This window comes from Lepisma saccharinum, chromosome 8, assembly GCF_977018435.1.
Source record: "Lepisma saccharinum chromosome 8, izLepSacc3.1, whole genome shotgun sequence".
In the NCBI taxonomy this organism is placed as follows: domain Eukaryota; kingdom Metazoa; phylum Arthropoda; class Insecta; order Zygentoma; family Lepismatidae; genus Lepisma; species Lepisma saccharinum.
In genome coordinates, this window is record NC_139236.1 from 89,040,623 (window position 1) to 89,067,169 (window position 26,547).

The 26,547-nt window shown below is 37.3% G+C and overlaps 1 protein-coding gene across 1 annotated transcript in view; it reads right to left on the reverse strand.

Moving 5' to 3' along the window:
- Window positions 1-26,547, reverse strand: part of LOC145991890 (uncharacterized) — a 70,729-nt gene that overhangs the window by 39,280 nt on the left and 4,902 nt on the right. The window contains exon 2 of the mRNA XM_083127925.1: window positions 20,447-21,448. Coding sequence (XP_082984051.1) covers window positions 20,447-21,448 — 1,002 coding nt within the window. The remainder of the gene's footprint in view (window positions 1-20,446; window positions 21,449-26,547) is intronic.

Here is a 26,547-nt window from a genome sequence, read left to right on the forward strand (position 1 = left end):
TTGTACGAGAATTTATCGATGAGCATTTTTCTAGAAGATGGATAGGAAGAGGTTCTAACCCATTTACTTGGCCTCCGCGCTCGCCGGATCTTTCCACCCTAGACCTTTTCTTTTGGGGGTTTATCAAGGACCAAGTCTGCAATGTGCCCGTCGAGAACTTGGAAGAACCGCCTAACAGAATTCGTCAGGCTATTAACAATGTGACCCCTCAAATGCTAGTGAATACCTGGACGGAATTGGAATATCGGTTCAACATCTGCCGTGCCAAAGGGGGGGCTCATATCGAGGTTAAGTGAAGTGCTGGTGCTGGGACAGAAAAATGCATGAGTTTTTCTACCAAAATGTAAGTTTTGGTAATATAATTGGGTTTCTCTTCAAAATTAGTCTATGCTCTTTTGTAATGTTAAAGGTCTAAGCCGGACACCCTGTATATAGCCTAGGTGAATGGTCGGACAACTTCGTCGGCACATGACAGCAACGGGAGAGAACGGGACGGATCGCTTGCCAATCCGGACACGGCCCTATCAAAATGCACTCTATCAACCAGGCCATCCAACATTTTGACACACTGTTCCAATGAATGAGGGATAGCCATTTCACATTTTTGGAATTTTGCAATGTGTTGACTGTGTTCAGAGAAACGTGAGTTCAATTCTACTACAAAATGGTCCAAAAATGGAGAACGTAAGTTTACCTTGTAATATTCTTTTGTGCTCTCAGCTGGTACATTGTTCCCTCAGATTTGACGGCTGGGTGTTCTAGTAGTTCTCTTCATTTCTTCATCATAGTCTCTAAGTAGTTTCTTTGCTTTGGATTAAATTTCACTAAAGTTTTCAGAAATTTCTTAGGTTTTTTTATCTCTATTAGAAAACTGACATGTTCACAGTACTGTACAGTCCACTTTTTTGAGGTGCCCAACATAATCTTTCACTGCATGAAAACAAGTTGGTTAGAACAAGTGGAGATATTTCGAACTTTCCACAGGCTACATGGTGAAGAAACTGAAGAGCTTGCTGAAATATTTCTCTTCTACTAGTAAATTGTAAAGTCTGTAAAGTTTCTACAATTAGCGAATACAATTCCACAAGTCACGCTAGTTAGTATTGATACTTTTCTGTCCATCTTGTGTGAAACAACTTGAGAATGTTACGGTGTTTCCCTGGTTTTCTTACACTGCGTTTTTAAAAACCAAATTACGTTAAGAAGACTCGAGGGGGGAAAAAATTATAATTGATTTGACAGTCCAAAGGCAGTTTCTTATCTCAGAAATTCCGAAACTATCAGGAAATTGCAGACATTTGGTCTGCAGTTCCATCTGGTGTGTGAAATTACGTAACTTCCTTCCCATCCGTATCCCGTCCTATACGTCTCGAATTTAGGAGAATAAAATGAGTCCGAAGAATTTTTTATGAACAAGCGGATAGAACAGGTAATCTGGTAATTTTACTGAACCAAAAGGGCGGGTTGGACCCGTTGAACCCCCCTTAAATATTCCCATGGGTCTATGGCTGGAATAGATGGTTATTATTGTATGTCGTTATCATAATTCCTCCCATTGGACGATGAGATGTGACGAAAAAAGTGAATAAACAAAGAAAATAAAAGCCTATAATCAAGGCGTCGCAGGTTCAATCCTCTTTGGAAGCATATTTCACAGTGGTTCGGATTCTAATTTAAAGTGTACGTCCAGTTCCAATTAGTCTATCATGAACATACAGTGAATGGAATCAAACTGGCCTGTTAAACTTGGTGGTAAAAGGAAGAACATTTGAGTATTCAAAAATATTTAGATATCAAAAACACTAGCAGTTCGGAAGGGCGCCCTCCCCGTGGATCCATACCTGTTTCTATCTCAGTATGTTTCATTTGTGTAAGACATTCTCTCTCATAATTCTGAATATGTACTACTAATGCCTACTAACAATTATTTGTTTCTAATCCTGTTTTGACGCTTTCAGGCTGTTCTCAGTATTTCAAATTGTATTAAATAAATATACACGTACTTACATTTATACTTAAAATAACTTTCTGAAAATCCAGGGAGGGCTGCAGGAATCAACTGACACCTTTGACCTCTTCTCGTCTCACCTGTGATTAACGTGGACACTGTTAGTTCTAATTTTTTGCTATCTTTCGACTCATAAGTGTTATCAGAGGAAAGATAAGCTTTATTGACTTTTGAAACTGTCGAATCATGGTACTGTGCTAAAGACAAGTTATCGATATAAGGAAATGAGGAAGTGTGCAATGCTTATATAATCATGAAATCTGTATTGAATGAACAAAAGAGGACAAAGAAAAATTTGTGTGCCTCATTGCTCTTGATTTCTAATGTCCAAAGCAGCAATTTTTACTACTTCATTCGTAATGTTTCCTAGAAGAATCATAATTTGTAACCTGTACAAATAATTGGTGTTTGTTCAAAATTCATCCCAACTATAATACTATTGATTAGGATTTAATATTGCTGTGTGTAAATGTACTTTCCTTAATTTATTATCAATTTAAGAACTTCGTTATTACCAACATAGTTGGGTGATAACACCAGTTTGCAACGTATTCTTTAAAGTTCCCTACAACATTTGTTTTTGGATTTCATCTAGCCTTTTGCTATTCTGTACTCTATATTGCACTGTGCTTGCCTCCCTGATGGCGCAGTGGTAACGTCGCCGCCTTGTAATCAAGGGATCCCGGGTTCGATACCTGGTAGAGACACATAGTGGTTCGGATCTTAATTTAAACTGTAGGTCCAGTCTCGATAAACCTTATTGTGCATAAAGTGGGCTTAAAACGCCAACTCAATGAATTAGCCACGATTTCTACTTTTTCTGAGTACAATTTTAACCCCCTAGAGTGCATTATCCACTTTTATAATTCTAGCCCCTCCCCCCCCCCCCGCCCCCAGAAAAACATCCTGCGTACCCTGCTGGGTGGCGCGCGTGTGTATACGAGAGTTGATTTTAATTTAACAACGTCTGTTGTCAGTCTCTCATTCTCTCTATCTCACTCTACATACATACGTGATGTTGTTTATTGATTGAAGATTAGGCACACACAGGAGATGTACTACTGTAATTAACATCTCTACGCTGGGCAGTGACGACGCCAGCCTCAAATAAGGGGGCGTAGGGGCTACAGATTTCGGAGTCAAATTCTAGGGGGTGCTAAGTAATGCCGGCTTAAAGGTATTTACTTAATACTTTACTACGGCATAATTTTACCAGTGACATATTTTACAGTCAGACGTAAAGATAAATCACTGAGATGTTGCATTTTGTTCCATCGCATACAAAAGTATGTACTTTTAGGCATGAATCTTTTGTCAAATAAAATACAATAATTATATTGTTTTATTTTCCTAATCCATTATTGAGTGGAATATCATCACAGACTTACTATTCATATGAAGAGACAAAATACACTATATAAAAACTACACTCATATCAACTCGCTGGATATACGTACAGATACAACATGTAACATTATTTTTATGTAAAGAGTGTGAAAACTTTTTTGCTGAAATGAGAAAATGAACCACAGCAAGAAACTTCGATAAGATACATCTGTTTTTATGAGCAACTAGAACCTTGTTTAAATCCAAAGATATTGCAAGCTCTTCAAAGGACAAAATATATAGAGCACTCAATCTCTCGTTGCTAATTCGATTAAGAAGGTAACACTTGATTTGCAGGCGTTGATGGAAGGATGCACATTTCAATAACACAAAGCTTATAAAGTTCGTAAAAGGCAATTTTGAATATTTCAACCATTGCAAGCAGCTGCTGCAACCCTTCATGAATGATCTTTATTTTGAGTTCCTTTCTGCCTCATAGTGTGCCATAACTCTAAACTGTCCAAAGCACAACAATAGGCAGCAGGGAACGATTGCAGCTTTCGTGCTTCAGAAAAGCGACACTAAATAAAGTAGGTATCAAATGAACAATACCACACTTGAATAGAAATTGTGTTTCTGATACAAATTGAAGTGCGTTAATGATACAAATTCATCTCCCAATAGGAGACAAATACATTGAGATAAAAGCAGTGAATATAGTTGCAACTCTTGCATTGGGCATTTTGATTAGTGAAAAAACTGCTGAAGATCATAATTTTATTTCAAAATATATTATGCATAAAAACTGATCAAAATTGGATCGATAGTTTTAGCTACATGGAATCAAATTTGGCCACTACGTAATGCTACATGTAACACTATTTATATGTGAAGAGTGAATATTTTTTGCTGAAATGAGAAAATTAATCACAGCAAGAAACTACAATATGATAAGCCTATTTTTATGAGCATAAAGGCTGATCATAATTGGATGAATAGTTTCAGATGTGCTTCAAAGATTGATTCTCCTCTGTGAAATCGTAATTGGCCACTGTGACGGTACAGCAGACATTATTTTCTAGATCACAAATGCTAATTAATTAATATATAGAACTAGGACTGCGAGCAATAACATTTCCCAAGCGTGCTGATTTTCGCAACGTATTCCAATGATTACTTGATTGGATTTGTATTAAGATCCACTTTATGCACAGTGGCTAATCGGGATGAGAGCTACAGCTTCTAGTGGAATCCGAATCACTTAATGAAATATTACCTATACCAGGGATTGTACCCGGGACCAATTTTATCGATTAAATTTTAATATTTCCATTATTTCGTATTATTTAAGAATTAGGTAGTTTATGTAATCTTCGATTATTTAACATCGTATTTCTCCCTCTCGAATATTGGCAGAAAGATAAATACAAGAATAAAACCAATGAGAGAACATCGCTAACACTCATGTAATTGTCGGCATTCGAATGAGAAACTAACAAACAGAAAAGAAACATAACGCTTCTTTAGATTTTGAACGTCGTCCTACTTATAAAAATGTATTTATCACACCTGTTAAGACCTATTCCGAAATATAGTGATACGATTTATAGATGCTAATAATTGTACCATTTAGCTGTATATGCCAACAATCAAAGAACAACTTCACAGCCACTGGATACGCCCACATACCAGACAGGCAGCAGATTTTGTAGTAAGTTTGGTGACTCCTAGTATAACACCATTAAGCCTTGTTTCCATGATTATGAAAAACTAAATATGCTGACCAAGGCAGTAATTTATTTTATTAAAAACATAAACTAAACGTAACGTTTCAACCTTCTAGCAAGGTCTTCTTCAGACTCTGTATCAAGTACAAAAGTCTTTTGTACTTGATACAGAGTCTGAAGAAGACCTTGCTAGAAGGTTGAAACGTTACGTTTAGTTTATGTTTTTAATAAAATAAATTACTGCCTTGGTCAGCATATTTAGTTTTTCATGACTCCTAGTGTTGCCCACTAGACGAGACGAGACGAGACTTTGGTTTGTCCCGTCCCGTCTCGTGAAAATGCTGTCTCGTCTCGTGTCTCGTCTCGTGTCTCGTCTCGAAAATATTCGTTTGTCCCGTCTCGTGTCCCGTCTCGAAGGGTTCTGTCTCGTCCCGTCTCGTTTTGTCCCGTCTCGTCTCGTAAAAGTGATCCGGGATATCATGCAAACAAAAGTCAAAAGTAGCAGAAACCCGAAATATTTTTCCAGAAAGTGGGATAAAGCTCCAAATATTTTACCCATTGCGTGGTGAGAATAAATAAGGTTCGTTAATCATGAGGACATTAATATTAAAAATGCAGTTTGTTGGTTACTGATTGCTAGGTATCTTATGAAATCTACCTTGTGGTTTTTCTCGCTTCATACAACTGTCTATCCATCGTACATTTATACCAAGTTTGTTAGAACCTGTCCCGTTTCCCGCGCTAGCGATTGCTCGACAGTATTGGTGCCAATGAGAAACGAGAAAAAAGTCGTCTGCTGGGCAGCGAGGAGCGAATGGAAGCCAGAAGAGAGGAGCTTACGTAGACGTTGTTGTCACGTTGCGTATTTTAATTTGCTGCCTGGCTTTGGCTTTCCCCAGCACGGAGTTCAGGCGGTCTTCAGCAGCAACACCGCTTGGTTTATGCTAGAAAAGCCAGCGATCAGCTACCGCGGGAAGCCGGACAGGTTGTAACAAACACGGTATAAGTAAGTGCTCTTTTTCATTACTGCTATACCTTTTAGAAGTCTTGAAATGTTTTCCAATAGACCTTCTTTCTTTCTGAATGTCGAACTTCCGTGCACTATGAAAATGTACATTTTTTCTTTAAATTCTAAGCTTGGCGCTGGAGAGCAACAAAAAAGTTTTTAAATGTGTAGTACGAACACAAAATACTATTTAAAATTTCAATATTTAGTATATTACAAATAGAAAGCATTTATTGTTCTTAATATTGTTAAACATCTTCTATGACATAAGTTTCAACAAGTGTATCTTTGTGATATTGTGCTGTTTCTTATGCTCAGCTTATGACGCACATACTTCTTTGTTTTCCCTTTAGCCTCTAAGTCCGGTACCACCACCGCTTGATCTAATTTATCCTTCGGCAGGCACGCATCTAGAAATATATGTCGGGGGAGGGTGTCTGAGCCAAGTATTTCAGAAAAAATGATAATAATAACATTAACGACAACAATTAAGCAAATGTTTAAATTAATGCATTAATATAATTCATAGGTCTATTCACTTGAATATGTATATTAATCAATTGTTATTGCATGACATGTTACAAAGATGGTAGAAGAATAGTAATATAACAGCACAAATATTAGCTAATATCTAGCTTACGTGTAGTTAAGATCGTCAAAATCTGCATAAAAACAGCTGTCCTGGCAAGAAAATTAATGTCAAAAAAGGTGATGAATTGAATATTTGCTGAATAACAAAAAAAGATGTTACATCCAGTTGACGAAAAATAAAGTTCCTGATTAATATTTTATGCTCATTATTCTAAGTAGTAGCGTACATAAAACTTCATTGATACTGTCATTCAAAGCAGTATGATCCCAATAGAATCCTTGTTTTCTAGTAAGTTCGGCAGGAATATGTAACCCTCGATTATGCTAAACAAATATATTTTTTGTTTAGCTAGAGCAAGGCCCCAGGAGGATGTAAGAAGCCTTTCCTGCAAAAGTGTATGTTTTACGAAGCGAAGAAACGTGACAAAACCACCACGTATGGAAGGCAAACCTGCATTAATTTTATATCGCACGTTTACAGATCCGTGCCTACTGAAGTTATAAAAATCCCAACTTCAATGATTCTTTTAGACATGCTATAGTTAAAAAAATATGTTTAGATGCACCCAAAGTGCATCATTATCAGATTATGCATATAACGTGTTATTGGAATCAACAGATTTATGCAAATTGTTGTGCCTCCCCGATGGCGTAGTAATAACGTCGAGGTCTTGTAATGAAAGGTCGTCGCGTCGATACTCAATGGAGGATCGCACTTTAAACTGTAGGTCGGTTCGCGATTTAGCCTATTTGCGAATCAAGTGGACTTAAAAAAACAAAAAAAAACAAAACAATATCAACCTTAAGAATATTAGAATAAACTAATTCACCCGCAGGTAAGTCAAATTTCACATATCCTTCTTCATCTTCGTTCATAGACTTCCTGCAATGCTCTTGTGTTGCATCCCACCAGGTGCGAAAAATGTGAAGTTATTATTTCCCCGGACTACGTTATTTCTTTTCATAACAGTAAGGCTAAATTCTTGTTTTATCTGAACTTTTAAAAAATGTGCAAAATACGTCTCTATCTTTAAACAACCACCCTTTCTCATGCATGTTCAAAATAATCCCACTCTGTCTCAGAAAACCTCTTCCTAAGATCAAATGAAGCAAACAACTTAAATTTCCTATCATTTATACAAACAGTAGCACATATCACGTCCTTTGGTGCAACACTGTCAACAGCTAATGTTACTTTCCTCGTCCTAATAAATTTACTTCCAACCAGTGACGGCGCCAGGGAATTTTGACTGGGGGGGGGGAAGGCTGGCAACAAAATATTGTAAGGGGGCAGTCACATTAAAACGCCCGAAAACACTACACATATATATACTTATATAATAATAATTATTATTATTATTATAATTATTATTATATTCATGTATGGTGTTTTGTGTGTGTCTTTTATTTAGAGTGGACGTTTACTGCCTAAATTTACTTCTTGATTACGAGTTTATCTCCACATGATTCGTTTTAATAAAGACATTAATTCTTTTTTATTGGTAAGTTGCGTTGTCTCTATGGCCTATTTCAGTATTGAAAGACATTCATAATTTTTATAATTCATCGTCTTTCTTGAGATGAAACTACTGATATAAATATTTAAGTTATAAGATAATAATATAAATGATGAAAATAATGCTTCTAAGAGTTTAATTTTCTTGCAAAATAAACGTGACGTTGGAAGAAATTAATCTTCTTAAGTATTAGAAACAATGTGAGGCACTTAGTGAAGTGCAATTCTCCTGTAGGAGAATTCTGCTCTATGTGCTTTGGAGAGCACATTGCGCACCTTTGGTACGTCCAGGACTTGACATTTCTTCTCAATGGCAAGAACAGCCAAATGAGGCAGTTTGCATCCAGCACCCTGTTTCGAGCAAGCCTTTTCAAAGATTTTAAGGACAACCATCTTCGTAACGCTGAAGAGTTTTGGGCAAAATTTGTGTTTCACCTTTCAGGGAAATGTTATCACAGGATAAAAAATCAGACAAAGGTTACAGTTATCTCATAATTCAAGAAATATTCTGACCCTGCCAATACTTACTCTTACTCTACCACTCCAACGTATGTCTGTGATACCCACTTACAGGCACCTATGGAGTTCGTGGGAAGAAGTTCTTCGATTTTGATATGTACGAGAAAGAGCGAACCTGCATCTAATGATTGAAGAGTGGCAAATCCTAAAAACCGTTCTTTTACCTGCCCGCGATTTGTTTTGAATCGTATTTTAAGTGTAATTTGCATTTTAAGGTTCACGTTCAATACATTTCCAAATAATATCCCCTCATTAGCTTCAAGAGTATCGAAGAAATTCCCTTTGTTAAGGTTTCCTCAGACTCATCATCTCGAAATTCAAGTCCCTGAATAGTAAGAAACCGCGATGAATCCACAACTGACATGTAGTGTCGGGTTTTCTTCGATTCCTTTGGTCCTGGGTTCGATACCCAGTGGAGGCACTTTAAACTATGAGGCCAGTCCCGATTAGCCTTACTGTGCATAAAGTGAACATCAAACGCCAAATCAACCAACCAACCAAATCTTGAATCAACTTTGAATGTCTTTTACTAATTAGCGTTGTCACTAATGACCACGATTAGAATACTTTGCCCGTACTACAGATGATGTCTTGTGGTCAAGAAAATATTCGTGATGTATTAAAATCATCCACATTCAACACTTTTTCCCAGTTCTTAAGACTGGTTAAAACTTAGGTTAATCTCGGCTATTACAGGACATAAATGAATGAGAAATCACCTATGCGTTCGAATCTTGGACGAAGCAAATTAATATTTGTTAATCAAGTTGGTATTATAAGCAGGAAAGTGATATCATGCAGAATACACCACTTCGAAAAGGTGAAAATCGTCATACTCTTATAAATGAACTCTCTTATTATTCGATATTTAATTAACTTCAGTTGGGGGGCCCGGGTGGGGGGGGGGGCGAAGTGTCTGACATGGGGCGTCCCCCTGCCCCCTCTGGCGTCGTCACTGCTTCCAACCCTCTAATAACTTCGCTGCTGATAGCCTCACCTTCGAAATGGAAGCTTGTTTGTCGGCGAATAATACAAATAACTTGTGTTCACTGTCCCTCTTTCATTCAAAGTCTGCCGTTTTCCTTTTCAGCTTTTCCTGCAAAACTTCCTGTCAGCAATCAAACCAAATTACAGAATTTTTATTGCCCTTCCCTTGCATCAACTTTCATTCCTACTTTAGGCCTGGATTTATGGCACGTACCCGCTACCGCAGGTCAACCTCGCCCTATGTTTGGTGTTTGCCCCTGAAGCAACGGTGTCCATTGTTCAAAGCGAAACCTTTGTCAGTGGGGAACGGGGAAAAATAGTCTCGGAATACACCCTGGTCGTAAATAAGCTCCCGCCACCCTGGCATTGCTGTCAGCTTCCCTGTGAAGTTCGATAAAACTACTTTGTGAAATGTGTTTAATAACGAGTGAAAATGTAGACAGTAGATACTACATGTATTTTGCTCATAAACTTGAAGGCTAAATTTACAGAATAAAAATAACAGCTACAACATTCCTTCATCTGATTTACAGAAAGGCTAATCGGGACTGGAACCACAGTTTAAAGTGGGGTTCAAATCACAATGTGCCTTCACCGGGTATCGAACCCGGGACCCCTTGATTACAAGGCGACGATGCTACCACTGTACCATCGGGGAATCCCCTCATAGAACAAAGTTTCCTTCTACGACGATTATACAGAACTTAGTGCACTTCCTTCATTTGAAATCTATTCTATATCAGCCTCAGTATTTCGTTATTACAATCCAAGGAATAGTATTCTCCTTAAATAAGAAATAAAGAAATAAAAAAAAGCATTGGAAATAATCTTCAAACGGACGTAAAAAATCGAATCCAACCACCTGCAGAATGCCTGAGGGAAACAACAAGAATTTTCTCAACATAGACATATCCGAAATTTCCATAACATTCTAATAATTTAAAATCTTGTCGTGGTTCCCTGTAAACACTAAAATCACCAAATTACTTCTTTCCATATTTCCCGTATTTTCTCCTCCTCTTTAGCTCTCAGCTGTTCGGAGTGGAATAATGCAAGATTATTTGTCCCTAATTATCTCCTTCTCTTAGTCTTGCTTATATCTTGGACTCCTTAATAACTTTCCCAACAACTCCTAATCAATTTGTACTGCCATGTTTCCTACAATGCTTTTCCTACTTCCTAATAACAATCACTTCTGTACACCCTTTGATGTAAAAATTAAATAATAAAAATAAACCATATCCGTCGGTCCGTTTATCTTTCCAACCTATAGAACTGAGACTATTTTTACAAGATAAACCTCGGACGCAGACATTCCACGATCTTTTGGCCCCTCCTTCCACCTTCTCTACCTGCCGTTTTACTTGATGTTATTCAGAATTGTATTAGTATCTGGAGTACTATTGTAACATAAAGTTATTAACCTGGAATATTTTTTTTAAAGAAAATGGGGAGTAACGCTGTGTTTCGAAAGAGTATAGGAAATAAGTTTAGGTATTCATTCATGCCTCTCTCTAGAATAGTCTTCTTGTTTTGACTTAATACACGCTTATCAACGTTTCTAATTGAAATACTTTATTCCAAGCAAACAAGTATTTGAAACTGATTAAAAATTTTGCTTTTATTTTTTCGAGACATTCGAGACGAGACGAGACTTTTCAAAAGCCGTCCCGTCCCGTCTCGTGTCTCGTCTCGAAAACGAGACGAGAAAGGCATTCCGTCTCGTCCCGTCTCGAATTTCAAAAGGCTTGTCCCGTCCCGTGAGCAACACTAGTGACTCCTGATTGACCAAAAGCTTAGTATCAAATGATTAGTGGCCACTGTTATCCAGGCATATCTACATCTGCCCCCCCCCCATCTTTGGTTTTAGAACACATCGTAATAAAGTACCCTTGTGATCTAATCGAACTAGAATATGTACTTGAACATTGTACTTGCCCCAATGGAAAATGTAAACTTATACTTTTTAAGTTTTCGGTCGAAGTGTGTGTACCGTACTACAAAAATCTAGGGGGCTACAGGGGGGCTGAGGCTTCAGCCCCTCTGTAGCGCCGTCCCTGACGCTGGGAGGAACCAGGGACACGTAAAGTATCTGAGCGCTCAGCGAGCAACGTTATCGCTCAGCTACTTGACGGCCAAATAGGCGTTGCTCCGCGAGCGCTGCTCATTTGTTCGCTGAGCGAACTTGAACCTTGCTCGACACAGGTTTCAGCCACAGAATGTAGCGTTTTTGTGTTTCGATCTCGTGAGGCAACGGTGAAGAGGAGGAAAACTATATGATGATGGGGGGGGGGGGGGGGGGGTGACGATCAATGAGGAAATATTTATGATGAACGTCTTGCGATATAGCGTAATTACAGAGGAAGTTCAAGTTACAGAAGGTGAAGTAATATTCCAGTTTTGTAATTCGTATCAATCCCTAAGATTGTATGTTTATTTTATTTAAGTCTCTCTGAACGCTTCATGTTGACCAGGGCATTCACTTGTTTTTCTCAGCTGTCTCAAGCCTCTTAAGCATGTTTACAATGCATTGTGTTGTGCCATGCAAACCTCCTGAGCATTCAGGAAACAGGTAATACTTCTGGTTACAGAGTCGGCGGTTTGCATGGTAGCAATTATAATAAACACGATTCGGCATTGAGGAAGAGCTCGATGGCCTGGGAATATAGAGGGGAGACAAGCTGAGGGGAGATGGACTTTTGGAGTTGAGTTGGTTGAGAGAGGTGGTCAGCAAGGCAGGAGGTCAGTAGTGGAAGCACGCTTTGGTCAGCATAAGAGAGAAGCTTACAGAGGACTTCGATTATTTCGATTCAGCTAAAGACTTCAGATAGACAGGTAATTATCCTACACCCAGCCATGATACAGGTTCAACGGTTCACAAAACCCAACGAGTTACCATTGTCTTTTCTGTAGTCTAGTCCCTAGTGTAAATTTGTACCTTTCGCATTGCCAAGCAATAACTCGTCATGTCAATGACGAGTGGTCTCATCAAGAGCATGAATGATGAGTAGTTTAGATCACCCCAGCAATTAATTGCATAAACAAGTGGTTCAGATCCCTTCATTCTTTAGAATGACACGTGGTGGAGATGCGGGGCACCGATCCCCGTACAATGACACGAATTGTATTAAAATGAAAGTGTTCTTTATTCCAAATAATAAATATTAAATACACAGCTTAGTTTTGGAAAGTTGTGCAAGCATAGTTAAGAAGAGTTCTTAGTCTATGGTGATATATTTGGCTTGGAGGAGCTTTCTTTCAATTTCTTTGAATTACTTGTTTTTTTCGTTGGTTTTAGGTGATTTTGCTTGCTCAAAACAAGCGGCTACGCTATTCATGCTTTCTATCAGTCTTTCCAAAAACAATGTGTATGAGATTGGAAACAAAATGCGCATCGCTCACGGTGGTCTCGAGAGTGATTACTATGAGTGGTAAATTCTAACTCTAAGATGTCAATTTGCTCCGTGAATTACAGCAGGGACATGAGGATTGACATAATTGGATGGGTTAAAGTTACAGTGGAGTAAGTCACTTTTAAAAAAAAATGACTTGGACACAGAAACCAGATCTTTATAAGTCAATCTGCTAGCAGAAAACGTGAAGTAAATCAGAGATTCATTCAACTGTCAACAGATGACAGTTTAAGGTCTAGAGATAAAGGAAACAGCTGTTGTGTTGATCAGCAAAGTGCTGTGAGTCAGACTTGCTTTTCTTTTTAAGAAAGTGACTTACCCCACTGTAACTTTAACCCGTTCAATTATTTACTTACGGATGTGATTGACGCTAGTAACCCGAGAAATTGAAAAACAAGATATTACTCTTCCAATATCAACGAGACCCGGCGCCAATTTCGAATGTGCGTACGTACAATGCTACTTCTTGTCTTCGGTTTTGCTTGAAAAAAAAAAGCTCCAGCTCACCCATCTTTCCAGCGGTCGTGAAACCTCATTCAGTTCATGCCAAACTTGCCGTCCACATGCAATGTTTTGTTTGATCCATCTGGCATGATCCGACTGACGACAAAACATTACGTGTGGACCAGGCTTTGACTTGCACCGCGTGATATCTGCGCTTTTTAAGTATGTACTTATGGAAACATTGCTCGCTGCTTGGATCTCTTCAGTTCCTCGCACTGCCTGCGTCCGTAGAAGTCGGCAGTCTTGTGCAGCGCCGATTACAATGGAGTGCTATTTGTGGTGGTGTGTAGTGTTTCTAAGTGTGGTTTGCGCTCTCGTTCAATTTGGATATCAGTATTCCTGTGGTGAAAGAAGGAGCTCAGTCTTCTTATTTCGGATATTCAGTCGCAGAACACCAAACAGTCGATGAGATCAGCTCGGAAATTGAGCACAATTGGTAAGTGTAAATAAAGTTTTCGTAACTTGCCGGCATTTCTGATTGCAAGAGGTTTAGCATATTTGAGACTGTTTCAGTTATTTCTTAGCGTCTGAGGACCATCTTTAAAAACGTACTATTACTACTACTTTGAAAAAACAGAAAATTCCAGCAGTGTGTTACCAGAATTTAAGCCCACAATTAAGAGAAGAAGGAAAAAGGTTAAGAATAATAATTGAAATAAATAATACATACGTTTTCAGTAGAAAATTTTGTAATTGAAAATTATCCAAGTGTTCTTGAAAAAGTAACATCGTTATAAATTTTTAAAAATGTTATTCTAAGTAAATAAAATTCGACTGATATCTGGGAAAGAAAATAATTAGAATTTAACATTTTTCCCTTTCAACGAAACAAAATCGTCAATTATCCAATCAAAATTGACAATTGTTGCAATTTTTTTTCAATTCGCAAATTTTTTCAGTTTATTTAACCTCTCCTGACCCACCGAGTTGAATGATCGATCACTTTTACTTTTTCGCCGATTCATTTCTCGTGAAATTTTAGCCTGATTTGATATATCCCATCACCCCCTTCCCTTTGAAATTTTTGCGTCGAATTCAATATGGCGGTCAACAATATGCCGGACCTGTGCTTAACACACACAGCTAGCGATTTCCCTGTGCCTAACCTATTTCTTTCATGAAAAGGATAACTCCTTCACATTTTGTAGGGGGTGTTAACGGACTTTTGACTCGTCATACTTCATGTAATGAGGCTTTTATCAGTCACATAGTTACAGATATTATTTTGTATCTTCTGATCCCATTGCAGTCCCAGAATGATTTTTAGATATATTTTAGAGTATGGCATGAGGAACCAAATATATTACTTTCACGATTTTTGATGATGACATGCTTTGAGATATTCAAGGTCAAAGGTCAAGGTCACGTGACAAAATTATATTTTTATCCAACTGTAGGCTTGTTACATATCACTGGAAAGCTTGTTCAATTCCCTGTACAATAAGCTTTATTTGAGCTTCCTAGGCGAAATAGGGGCGGAGTTACAGAACATTTAGTATAGCTAAGCGGGCTCAAAAAGGGCAATTTATGCGAACTTTGACCTTGAATAATTTTAAAATTACAAGACGCACTTGACTCAAGAGTTTCATAGTTTCTAAGTTCCATGCATAGTTTCAACTCCCCAAATTTCATGAAAATCGGAGATGGTCAGGTTGAAAATTGCACATATCTGTGTTGATTTGGCATGGAATGACTCCTAAATACATTGAAGTTCATGTTATGAAGAAACAAATTAAGTTAAGGTGCTTTTTTAAAGGCATATTTGGCCATTTCTACGTGATGGAACATATTTTGATAGATTTTCGGTTATATTCAGCATATTTTTGCTTTTCCAAGGAATACAACAGCCATTTCTGAAGTGGATTCGTTCTTACTCCCATGTTCACTCAAGTTGTATAATTTTTTACAATATACGTCCCAATTTACTTCCTGAAAAATGGTGAAAAAAGTAGGATTTCTTTCTGCTGCTATAGCTGCTTTGGAACAATCAGGAGTACAGTGGGATCCACTAGTATTGCTCGGCAAATTGTCCATGACTATTTAATTTATTTTTCTGTGACACCCTGTGCGTTTTAAGCGATAGATTTTTATGTATGCTGGTGCAGAAGTTGTTTGGAGTTTTCTTTTAATTCTTGAAGTTCTTATTGGGTCCAATAAAGTGCACGAACATGGTGATGGACAATTTATACGGTAATACTCATGAATCCCACTTTACCACTAGTGGACCAGATAGAAGTTGTGAATAAAACTGCGAATAACTTACATGGTGGGACAATAAGTTCCAATGAAAATGCGGAAAGTTTTGAAAAACAAAAACAAACAAGAAAAAAACTAAGGGTATCATCATACATTGTGATCTATTGCAAAAATTTTATTGGGATAAAAGTTTTCTCTCGATACTACAGAACTTGAGCCGAATGACATTGTTTACTTCCAATATGCTCCTCTTGTGTCAGCCGAAGTAGAAATAAGCTTTTCTCAGTACAAGACTTTGTTGACTGACAATAGGCAATCATTTTTATTTGAAAATTTACAGAATGTACTCATTGTACATTGCAACTCAGGGCTCATAAAGGAAACTAAAAATAGTATCTGAAAATATCTCGGTATATGTTAAATATTGATGTTTAAAACAATTAAGTTTTCAAATTATGGTGCATATTTTTAAAAATTTTAGAGCATTTTTTATTTTGCATATTTTGGTGATTTTTAGGTCATAAAATTCCTAGCAGTCCTGGTTATGACTAATGATGTTTGCATTTTTTACACTTTCTATTTTGCACGAAAACTAGTTTCTTCAACAATGAAAAAACCGTTTTGAAAACTGAAAATAGGAATACAGTTTTTAAAAATTGAAAACCAGAAAGTGTTTCGAAAACCGATTTGGGTGGGCAGAACATTGGCCGTAACACTCTTTCAAGGCAACTTACTGTCGAAACCGTTTTTTTTTTAGAACTTTATTTTTTCTGCCCACTAGGGTGACGAGATCGGAAGTCGACCAATTAACGCACCCGGGCAGCCTAGTGCGGAGCTGCACTTGTAGCACGCAAGGTGTATAAGGAAAAAGAATGACATTAGCCGTGGACAATTTTTCCTACAATTACATTCAATCATACCATGACATTTGTTAGAAGTAGAGATTTTTATTTGTGCTACAAAAGAATACGATTTTATTATTAACCAAAAGAGGGATTTGTATGTTTTTGAATCCACTTGATGCATAGATAATCAGAACTCGACGTCCAGTTTAGTGTGCAATCCTAACCAATCTGCGCCTCCACCGGGCATCAGACCCGAGACCCCTTTATTACAAGTCTACAACGCCATCGGGGAGGCCCAAATCGTACGAGTAAACCATTTTTTGGGACTCTTCGCTTTATTTTATGACATAAAATTAGGAAGCCCAATAAATAATTTATTACAATAGCTTGATATTTTGCCGACACAAAATATTGAAAAGTTTTCATCTTTCTCAGTGGAAAGAAGTTGAAATCTGCATGAAGCGAAACGTGACAATGAGTGTCAAGAAAAGCATCTACTGAAACAAGAATTGTAATCTTTGTAGCCACGTGAAGCATATACAGATGACAAAGCTCTCGAGGTAACCCGTTCAGATGTTCAAATACAGAAGCAGAGTCAGGACAACTTGTGTCACACTTATCAACCACCTCTAATATGGAAATGTGGTTTCTTATCACGTACTGTTAAGGTAGTGACGAAGAAGGCATAAGACAAAGAAATTGCGGTAATGAACGAATTTTTACCCCAAAACATGTTATTTCCATGTCACATTCGGGGTTCAAATAAGTATGACTATGCGGATTTTACTCTTTGGTCATTTTCTCAAAGGTAATTTTGAGAACGAAACATGTTAATGTTTATGAAAAGTTTTTAAATTAAAATTTGAGAAATGACAATTTAATTCTTTTTCGTTGTTTCTTAAATTGTCTTAAATTTCTTTGTCTTATGCCTTCTTCGTCACTACCTTAACAGTACGTGATAAGAAACCACATTTCCATATTAGAGGTGGTTGATAAGTGTGACACAAGTTGTCCTGACTCTGCTTCTGTATTTGAACATCTGAACGGGTTACCTCGAGAGCTTTGTCATCTGTATATGCTTCACGTGGCTACAAAGATTACAGTTCTTGTTTCAGTAGATGCTTTTCTTGACACTCATTGTCACGTTTCGCTTCATGCAGATTTCAACTTCTTTCCACTGAGAAAGATGAAAACTACTAAACTGTGGAACATAGATTTGTTGTGGTTAAAGATAATTAACATGAATGTTAGGTTTTGGATGAAAAATAAAACCGGTCAAGTACTTCATGTGCAAGTTGTTAGATGGGGGATGTTTGTTGAAGACTTCGGGAGTAAGAAATTTTGAAAGGTTTAAACAATGTGACAGTGGAACAAGGGAGACGATGATTTATGCAAAGTTGTTTGCTAGGTGTGAGGGATGATGTTCACATTCCACTCCCACTCCCACTCTTAGCACTGTCTTGAATACCCGTCAGAAAATGGACTCAAGGTTATCATCTTATCGTCTTCGATTCTCAACGGGGACACATTTTTGTTAGCTCGGATCACACTTTAATGCTACAGGACCAATACAGCCTAGCCTATCTATGAATCAAGTGGACTTACAATGAGATTTTGCCAAAATATTGCAACAAGAACATGAAAAAGGAACAGAAAATTCATACTAATTTCCTAAATAATAAATAAATTAAGGTACGAAGTAAATTTTAATAAAAATAATTAATTCTACTGCACGCCGGACCAACCGCGTCAAAATCAAGTTATCACGGTTGGTCCGGCGTACTGTCAGAATATTTATTTATGAAACCATACTATAATTTGAGTTCGCAATTTAAGTTTTATAATTGTATGCCCGTATAATTTTCGTAGCGCTTTCAAATCAAATGATGTCATTAATATCCTCTCTACTATGGAATATTTTTCTTTATGCAGAGTAGTGGACTTACTTCTTACTATTAGATCATATCTTATCTTCCACAATCTATAAATGTACCTTATTTCTAAATTATACGAACTGTTAGTAATATTAGAATTAAACTGAATCAACGATTTTCCAAGATTTATCTTCTTTTTTGGGCTGAGGTATTTCAGAGTCTTGGCGTATCTGAAAATGTAAGAAAAGTGATAAGCATATTTTCAACAAGATTCTATAGTTAGAAATAAACATGAGAAACGTTTATTTCAATACAAAGTTAATTACTTGCATTTATTTCTCCTCTTTTTAATTATTGAACACATAGTTATGACCAAAGTTGTTTTTATTCTCCTAGATGATCTGTACTGGGTTTTAGTTCTAGGCTGAATTCTAAATACAAACATGCTATTTGTTCATTGACTTCAGTTGTAAACATATCTTCCAAAGCTTTATTTTAACTATACAGCCGAAAAATCTTCATGAGAGTGTTGTGTTGCATAATGCTAAAATAAATAATTTGTTGCCTCAAAAGATGAAGCTACAAGCAAGTTTCTAAAAGCATCAGATACTGAATACACACTGAAATAGATATGTTTTTATGTATGAATATTATTAATATATTATGCAGTTCGTTGAAGTGTAACATATATTTTACGAACTTTTTTCTAAATAAAACAATTCTTGAATATTATTAGTCTATCCTGATGTTAGATTAATGTTTCCTTTTTTTGAATGTAGGAAATAAGATTAGCCTATAGGCTATGTTGCATAACGAATTAAATATTAGTAATTTCAACTTCCATGTATGTGAGAACTTTTTTTTGTCTTGATCTTTGGCAAACTATTGACACGAATAGTATTAATGAAAGTAACACCAAAGAAGAGACCACTCAATTGAACGAGTGGTTCAAATAGACCAGAAGTCGCTAAACTCTCTGGGTCATTGAGCTACTTAACCCATTGGGGGTGCGGAAAAGGGGGGAGGAGGGCTATCTGAATACAAGGGATGCACAACCAGTCCCTGACTTTGCCTATAATACCCACGTTCAGCAAATGGAGAAAGAAAGTTTACCTGACACGAGAGAAGAAATGCTCTCTCTCTCTTGAAACCCAGTGTTGGGGAGAGAATTCAAAAAAAGACTTCACAAAATTTCGTGTTGGTTAAGAACCACTATCCAGTATTTCATGTGGTTTCAGTCAATAGCCGGAACGCCAACCACAGATGAATAGACACGAGTACTACTACTACTAATGCATATTAAAATAACAATGGTATTTATAATTATTATTATCAGTGTTTATGGAAACAAAGTTTCGGTGCGCTTCAAGTTGGGTTCTTTTTATCTATTTGTTATTGTGTTCATTACAATAAGTACTGTAAACATTGTGGTATGTTCATAAATGATCCATGTAGACACACGAACACACACACACACATTTTTTTCGTTAAACTAAAATGCTTTTAGTTTTATTCTCACCTATAAAAAGATGCCGATATGCTTATCTTTGCATACCGCCTAAAAATGGCGCTGTTTATTATTTTTAATACGTTCAAAGTAAATACCGTACGTATATAAGCACAATATATAGTTTATCACGCCTGTCGTTTCAGGAAATTGGGTTCTCATTTACATCTTAAACGAATAGCACTGACCAAAATATATTATTTTTTTCTAAATTTCCGGACCACCCACCGACAGGAGACAACTTTATAATAAGAACTTTATGGACTTATGTGTAGTTTATATATAAATAACATGGATGTGCAATGTTGCAGCAGGAACTAACGGCATCAAACTGATATGCTGGATCGGAGTTTGTTTGCTTTCGAGGTTCACGTTAAGCCTGTCCACTATCTCTAAATGTTAACAAATAGTAAATGAAAATAATTACCAGCAATGTTTGTCCTGTGCAACTAGGTGTTTTCCTGGAAGAAATGTGGGCTTGACGAATGGAATATCTTTTTGTTCTTAGTGTCAACAACAGGATAGCTAAAGTTGCGGCGGCAAACACGATGGCCCCCGTGAGGAATCCAAGGGCAACTGCATACCAGATTCCAACGGTGTAGGGTTCTTGGGGAGGGAATGTAACTTTGTTCGCAGAGGAACATATATGCTCCTTGGCCTCGTATGTTATCCTTCCTTCGACGACCTTCGGTTCCATGCAGGTCGGAGGCTTCATTCGGACCTTTCCCTTCTTTTCCAAGTCTGACAGTTTGCACAGGTCCTCGCAGTCGTAGCAGGACCACGGGTTGTCGGTCAGGTCCAGATCTACAAGGTCATTGAGGGGTTCCAGAGTCTGGAACTCCAGTTTCTGGAGCTCGTTCCCGTTCAGGTACAGGTACCCTAGGTTGTTGACGTTCGAGAAGGTCTTGTTCGGCAAGGTCTTGATGTTGCAGAAACTCAGGTCCAACCTGTTCAGCGACGGAGAATTGATGAAGTTCGAGGATATCTGCAATACTGGGTTTCCTCTCAGAATCAGTGTTTCCAACCTTATGGTTTGCACGAACGTGTCCGGATCGATGAGTTCGATATTGTTGAACGACAGATCCAGAAAGGAGAGCTGGTTCAAGTCATTGAAGGCGTTCTTCGCGATTTGCTTCAGACTGTTGTGGGATAACTGGAGTTCCTCGAGTCTCGTCAGTCCTGCTTGCTGGAACACCTCGTTCTGTAGGCTGGTCATCCTGTTCTCTGGCACCATGAGGACCTCGACGTCATTGTCGATCTCGGTGGGGATCGAGGACAGGTTGTTTCTGCTGCAGTCAACGGTTTGCTTCATGAACTCATTCATGCAGGAGCAACCCTCGGGACATAGTGCTCTGATTCCCGGTACGGAAATCAAGGCCACTACGAGGAAGATCATTCCTTGACTATCTCTGAAAGGCTGCCTCAAATCCTGAAAAGCAAGATACGAACTCAGTACACTGAACTTGCATTGTATTGGTCTTTACTTACAAAGATAAAACTTTAATAGGCGGCAGCGGAAAAAGAGGTTTCTTATTCATGGGCGTAATTAATATTATCCACGGAAAACAATAACATCACGCAAGTTGACAATATTAAAATAGGTTATTCGAATATAAAACCAAGTGAGAGTCTAAAATATCTTGGTGCGTACCTAGATAAGAATTTATCCTTTTCACAACATATGAAGATTATGTGTGCACGTGCAGCACCTAGAATCAAACAGTTTCAATATGTCTGCAAATATATACACCTTGCTCACAAATTAGCGTTCTACAAAGCATTTATTAGGCCGTTACTTGAATATTGTTCCTCTGTACTCTATGGAATTAACATAAATAGCACCAACAAATTAGAAAAAATGCAAAATTGGGCAATTCGTAGTATAGGAAATACACCACACATGACTTCACGATCGAGCAGAGAAGAACTGCAACTACCCACGCTTGAATCCAGACTAAAATATGCGTTCCTACTCAAAATTCATCAGGCAATTCACACACACAACCACTTACTAAGCGGCAGGGTAATTATATGAGTAGTGTATTTTATGCTATTATAAACTCAAGAAAGGAAGAGCCCCTCTCAAGCAGATTTGTTTACACTTAAAACTAGCTCAACATGCCCATATGAGCTTTTTGCTCAAGTGTGGAACCCTGTCTAATCCAAGATTTTTGTGAAAATGCCCTCATGGATTCCATGAGAAAGGAAGAGCCCCCTCAGATTGATTTGCATATACTTATAAAAGGCACTTCTGTGAGATTGTTATCCATAAACTTGTCAAAAATATGCTCCTCTTGATATTTTTTTTGGCCACACTTAAAACTAAGCCAAGATGCTTATAAGAGCCACATACCCATACCCACCCATATTTACTTCCGGTCTATTTTTGGCTATTTCTACCTATTTCTGCCCACTTCCGGTCCATTTCCGGTCTATTTTTGGCTATTTCTACCCATTTCTGCCCACTTCCGGTCCACTTCCGGTTTGACTACTTCCGGTCCACTTGTGGCCAAGTTGTGGCCTATTCCTGGTTTATTTATATTGTATTATGCTGTGCAACAAATTATTATCCAATAAATTATTAGATACGTGTTGTTTTCTGATTTGTTGCTTATGACATAATGTGATCATGTGTTATATTCTGATTGGCTTATTGTTTCAGATGTGTTGTTTTCTGATTGGTTGCTTATGACATAATTTGATGATGTGTTATATTCTGATTGGCTTATTGTTTCAGATATTTTCAATGCGGTCCGTGCTTAGGGTATATAAAGAGATTTTGCATTGCATATCAGCCAGTATTGTAAGAGCTGTTGAAGAGTAAGGTTGTATTGTTCCAGTGCTGCTTATATTTTTTAAACACAAAAATATTGCAGATTTGTATAAATTGAATTACAAATCACACTGCTGAACCCAACTGATATTTTTTATCCAGTATAGAGTTTTGATTTGAACCCCAAGAAATTGTATATAAATACCAAAGCCAAAAATATTAACACACATACACACATACACACACACACACACACACACACACACACACACACAGCACAGTGCTGAACCCAACTGATATTTTTTATTCAGTATAAAATTTTGAATTGAAACCCAGGAAATTGTATATAATAAACAACAACAAAAATGCCGAATCAAAAATATTGCAATCAGTGCAATAAAAATATATTTAGCTCTAATTGGGCCAGACACCAAAAGATTTGTAACCCAGACAAATACAGAACCCCCACAAAAATATGCCCCAAATGCAATAGAAAATATAACATGCAATACTTCACATATACACATAAAGGCACTTGCTCTGCACAGTCATCAATATTGCCCCCACAAGCATCTACATCTGGTCTGAAAAGAAAGAATGAAGTACCTCTTAATGCTGGACCGGCAAAACAGCCACGCTATGAACCATTCCATAGCAGTTTTAATGCCCAACTTAGGGATTATCGGTTTGTATCAGAGCCAAGATGTGGTATTGAGAATTTTTTGAACAGTGTTAATCCTGATCTGCAGGCAATTCTAAATGCACAAAATGGCTCTTATAAGCTGTCCCTCAAATTGTATGCACAATATAAGAAACCAAATGGCACAAAATTTACACAGCCCCACATAACAGAAACTGTACCTGTATATTCAAATGCAAATTCAGACACAATAATAAGCAGTTTAATAGATCAATTGAATATTAAACACTCTGAATTTGCAGCAAAAGAGTCTGGATGGAGCCTATGCGGATCTCCACACAAGTTATATGTTAATATTTCTGAATTCAGCCCATTGCAAGGATCTACATATCTGCCATTACCTGATAATATTAAAAACAGAAGAGCCGTGGTTAATATAGAAAATACCGACCAGAAATGCTTTTTGTGGTGTATATTAGCTGCTTTGTTTCCAGTTTCAAGGAATCCTGAGAGAATAACTTATTACAAACAACATGAGCACGATTTTGATGAAGCAATGAAGGGTTTGGAATATCCAATGTCTGTTCAGAATATTGATAAATTTGAAAAAAGGGCCAGGGATATTAATGGCAAACAATTATCTATTAATGTATTTATTTGTTCCACTGGCCGTGGCAATTGCTTGATAGAACCTCTCAGAATCAGTACAATTGATGATGATTCTGCTGTCCCGATTGATTTGCTCTTAATTGAAGAGGATGGCAAATATCATTACACTCTGATACATAATCTTGAGGCTTTAGTCAGAACACAACTAGACAAATCTAATAGAATATTTAAGTTGTGCAGAAGATGTTTAACTGTACTTGATGGTCAAAAAATGGTGAAGGGGGTTCCGGAAAAAAATGCAGAAATTGCCAAAAACAAGTTAATTGAGCATCTGAAATATTGTGGCAACCATAAACCTGTTCATATGGTGATGCCCAATCCAAGTGAAAATGCAAAATTCAATAAGTTTGAAGCCTTGTTGGAACACCCAGCATATATTGTCTGTGATTTTGAATCGAACCTCAAACCTCTTGCATTCTGCAATCCAGATCCTGAAGAATCTTCAATTACACCATACCAGCTACATGAACCTTCCAGCTTTTATTATGTGGTTGTACAGGATGGTGTTGTTACCAAAAAAGATTCATACATGGGGCCAGATGCCATCAAAATATTTGCACATAGAATAGAAAATGAGTGCCATGACATAGCATCTAATATTTTATTAAAATCAAGACCCATGTTGCCTTTAACAGAGAAACAGATTGAGGATTTCAACAATGCAGAAAAATGCCCGGTATGTGATTCTGAATTTTCAGATACAAATATCAAGGTGAAACACCATTCTCATACAGATGGTCGATATAAACAGGCCCTGTGTAATAGCTGTAATATTAAGATCAAGAGACCAAGATTTGTCCCCATATTTTGCCATGGAGCATCCAATTATGATTTCCATCATTTGATCAGGTACGAGGGGTTTGAGAAGCAGAATTTAAACATTTTAGCTGAAAATGATGAGAAATATATATCTATTAGCAAAATAATTAAAGTTAATGGAGTTCCTATTCACATAAGATTTCTTGATTCTTACAGAATTTTATCTGCTAGCCTGGCTACACTGACCACTCAATTATCTGATGATCAATTCAAAATCACATGTGCATTGTTTCCAAATCAGGATCTGAAATTAATTAGGCGAAAGGGTGTATATCCTTATGATTATGTTACAGATTTTTCTAAATTTGATGAGTGTTCCCTGCCACCACAAGAACAGTTTTACAGCAAAATCAGAGGATCTGGAATCACTGATGAGGATTATCACCATGCCCAATTGATGTTTAACAATTTAAAATGCCGGACATTTGGTGATTATCACATGGCATATTTGAAACTTGATGTGACCCTCTTAGCAGATATAATGCAGGCATTCAGAAAATCTTCTATGCAAAATTATAAACTGGACCCAGTGTATTTTTACAGTGCCCCGGGCCTAGCATGGGCTGCAATGTTTTTAAACACCAAAAAGCCATTGGATCTGATCCAAGATCAAAATAAGTATCTGTTTATGGAGAAATGTATAAGAGGAGGGACGGTGCAATGTTCTCAGAGATATGCCAGAGCAAATAACAAATATATGCCTGATTATGATCCAGCACGGCCATCAAATTATATACTGTATGTGGATGCAAACAGCCTCTATGGTTATGCCATGATGAAAAAATTGCCACATGCAGGGCTTGAATGGGTTGAAGATTTCAATATTGAAGATCTTCAGGATTTTGATGATAGTAATTATGGCCTCTTCTTAGAGGTTGATCTGACAATTCCAGATCATTTACATAACAAATTTTCTGATCTGCCCCCAATTCCTGAGGTTAAGTGCTCACCTGGCTCTAAACAGAAGAAGCTCATGATGACACTGGAGCCAAAACAGGGTTATGTCATATATTACAAAAACCTCCAGTTCCTGATAAAACATGGTGTTCAAGTAAGCAAAGTTGGAAAAGTTTTGAGGTTCAGGCACTCAGAATGGTTGAAACCATACATTAATACAAATACAGAGCTTCGAACATCTGCAAAGAGCCAATTTGATAAGGCCTTGTTTAAATTGATGGTCAATTCTGTATATGGCAAAACAATTGAAAATGTCAGAAAACATACCGATGTTAAAATAATTACTGACCCCAGCCTGAGCAAAAAATTGGTTGCAAAGCCTAATTTCAATTACAGAAGAATTTATGATGAAAATATGGCACTTTTCAACATGAAAAAAACAAAAATTAAGTTTGATAAACCTATTTATGTAGGGGCTGCGATATTGGAATTGGCCAAATCACATATGTTAACATTGTATTATGATGTGCTGAAACCTTTTTATGGTGATAATATAAAATTGATGTACATGGACACGGATAGTTTTATTCTTGATATTAAAACAGAAGATGTTTATCAAGATATGACCCAGCCTGAATTGTTTAAATATTTTGATACCAGTGAATTGCCAGGCCATTTGAATATTCAACCCCACAACAAAAAGGTGCCCGGCAAGTTAAAAGATGAGACA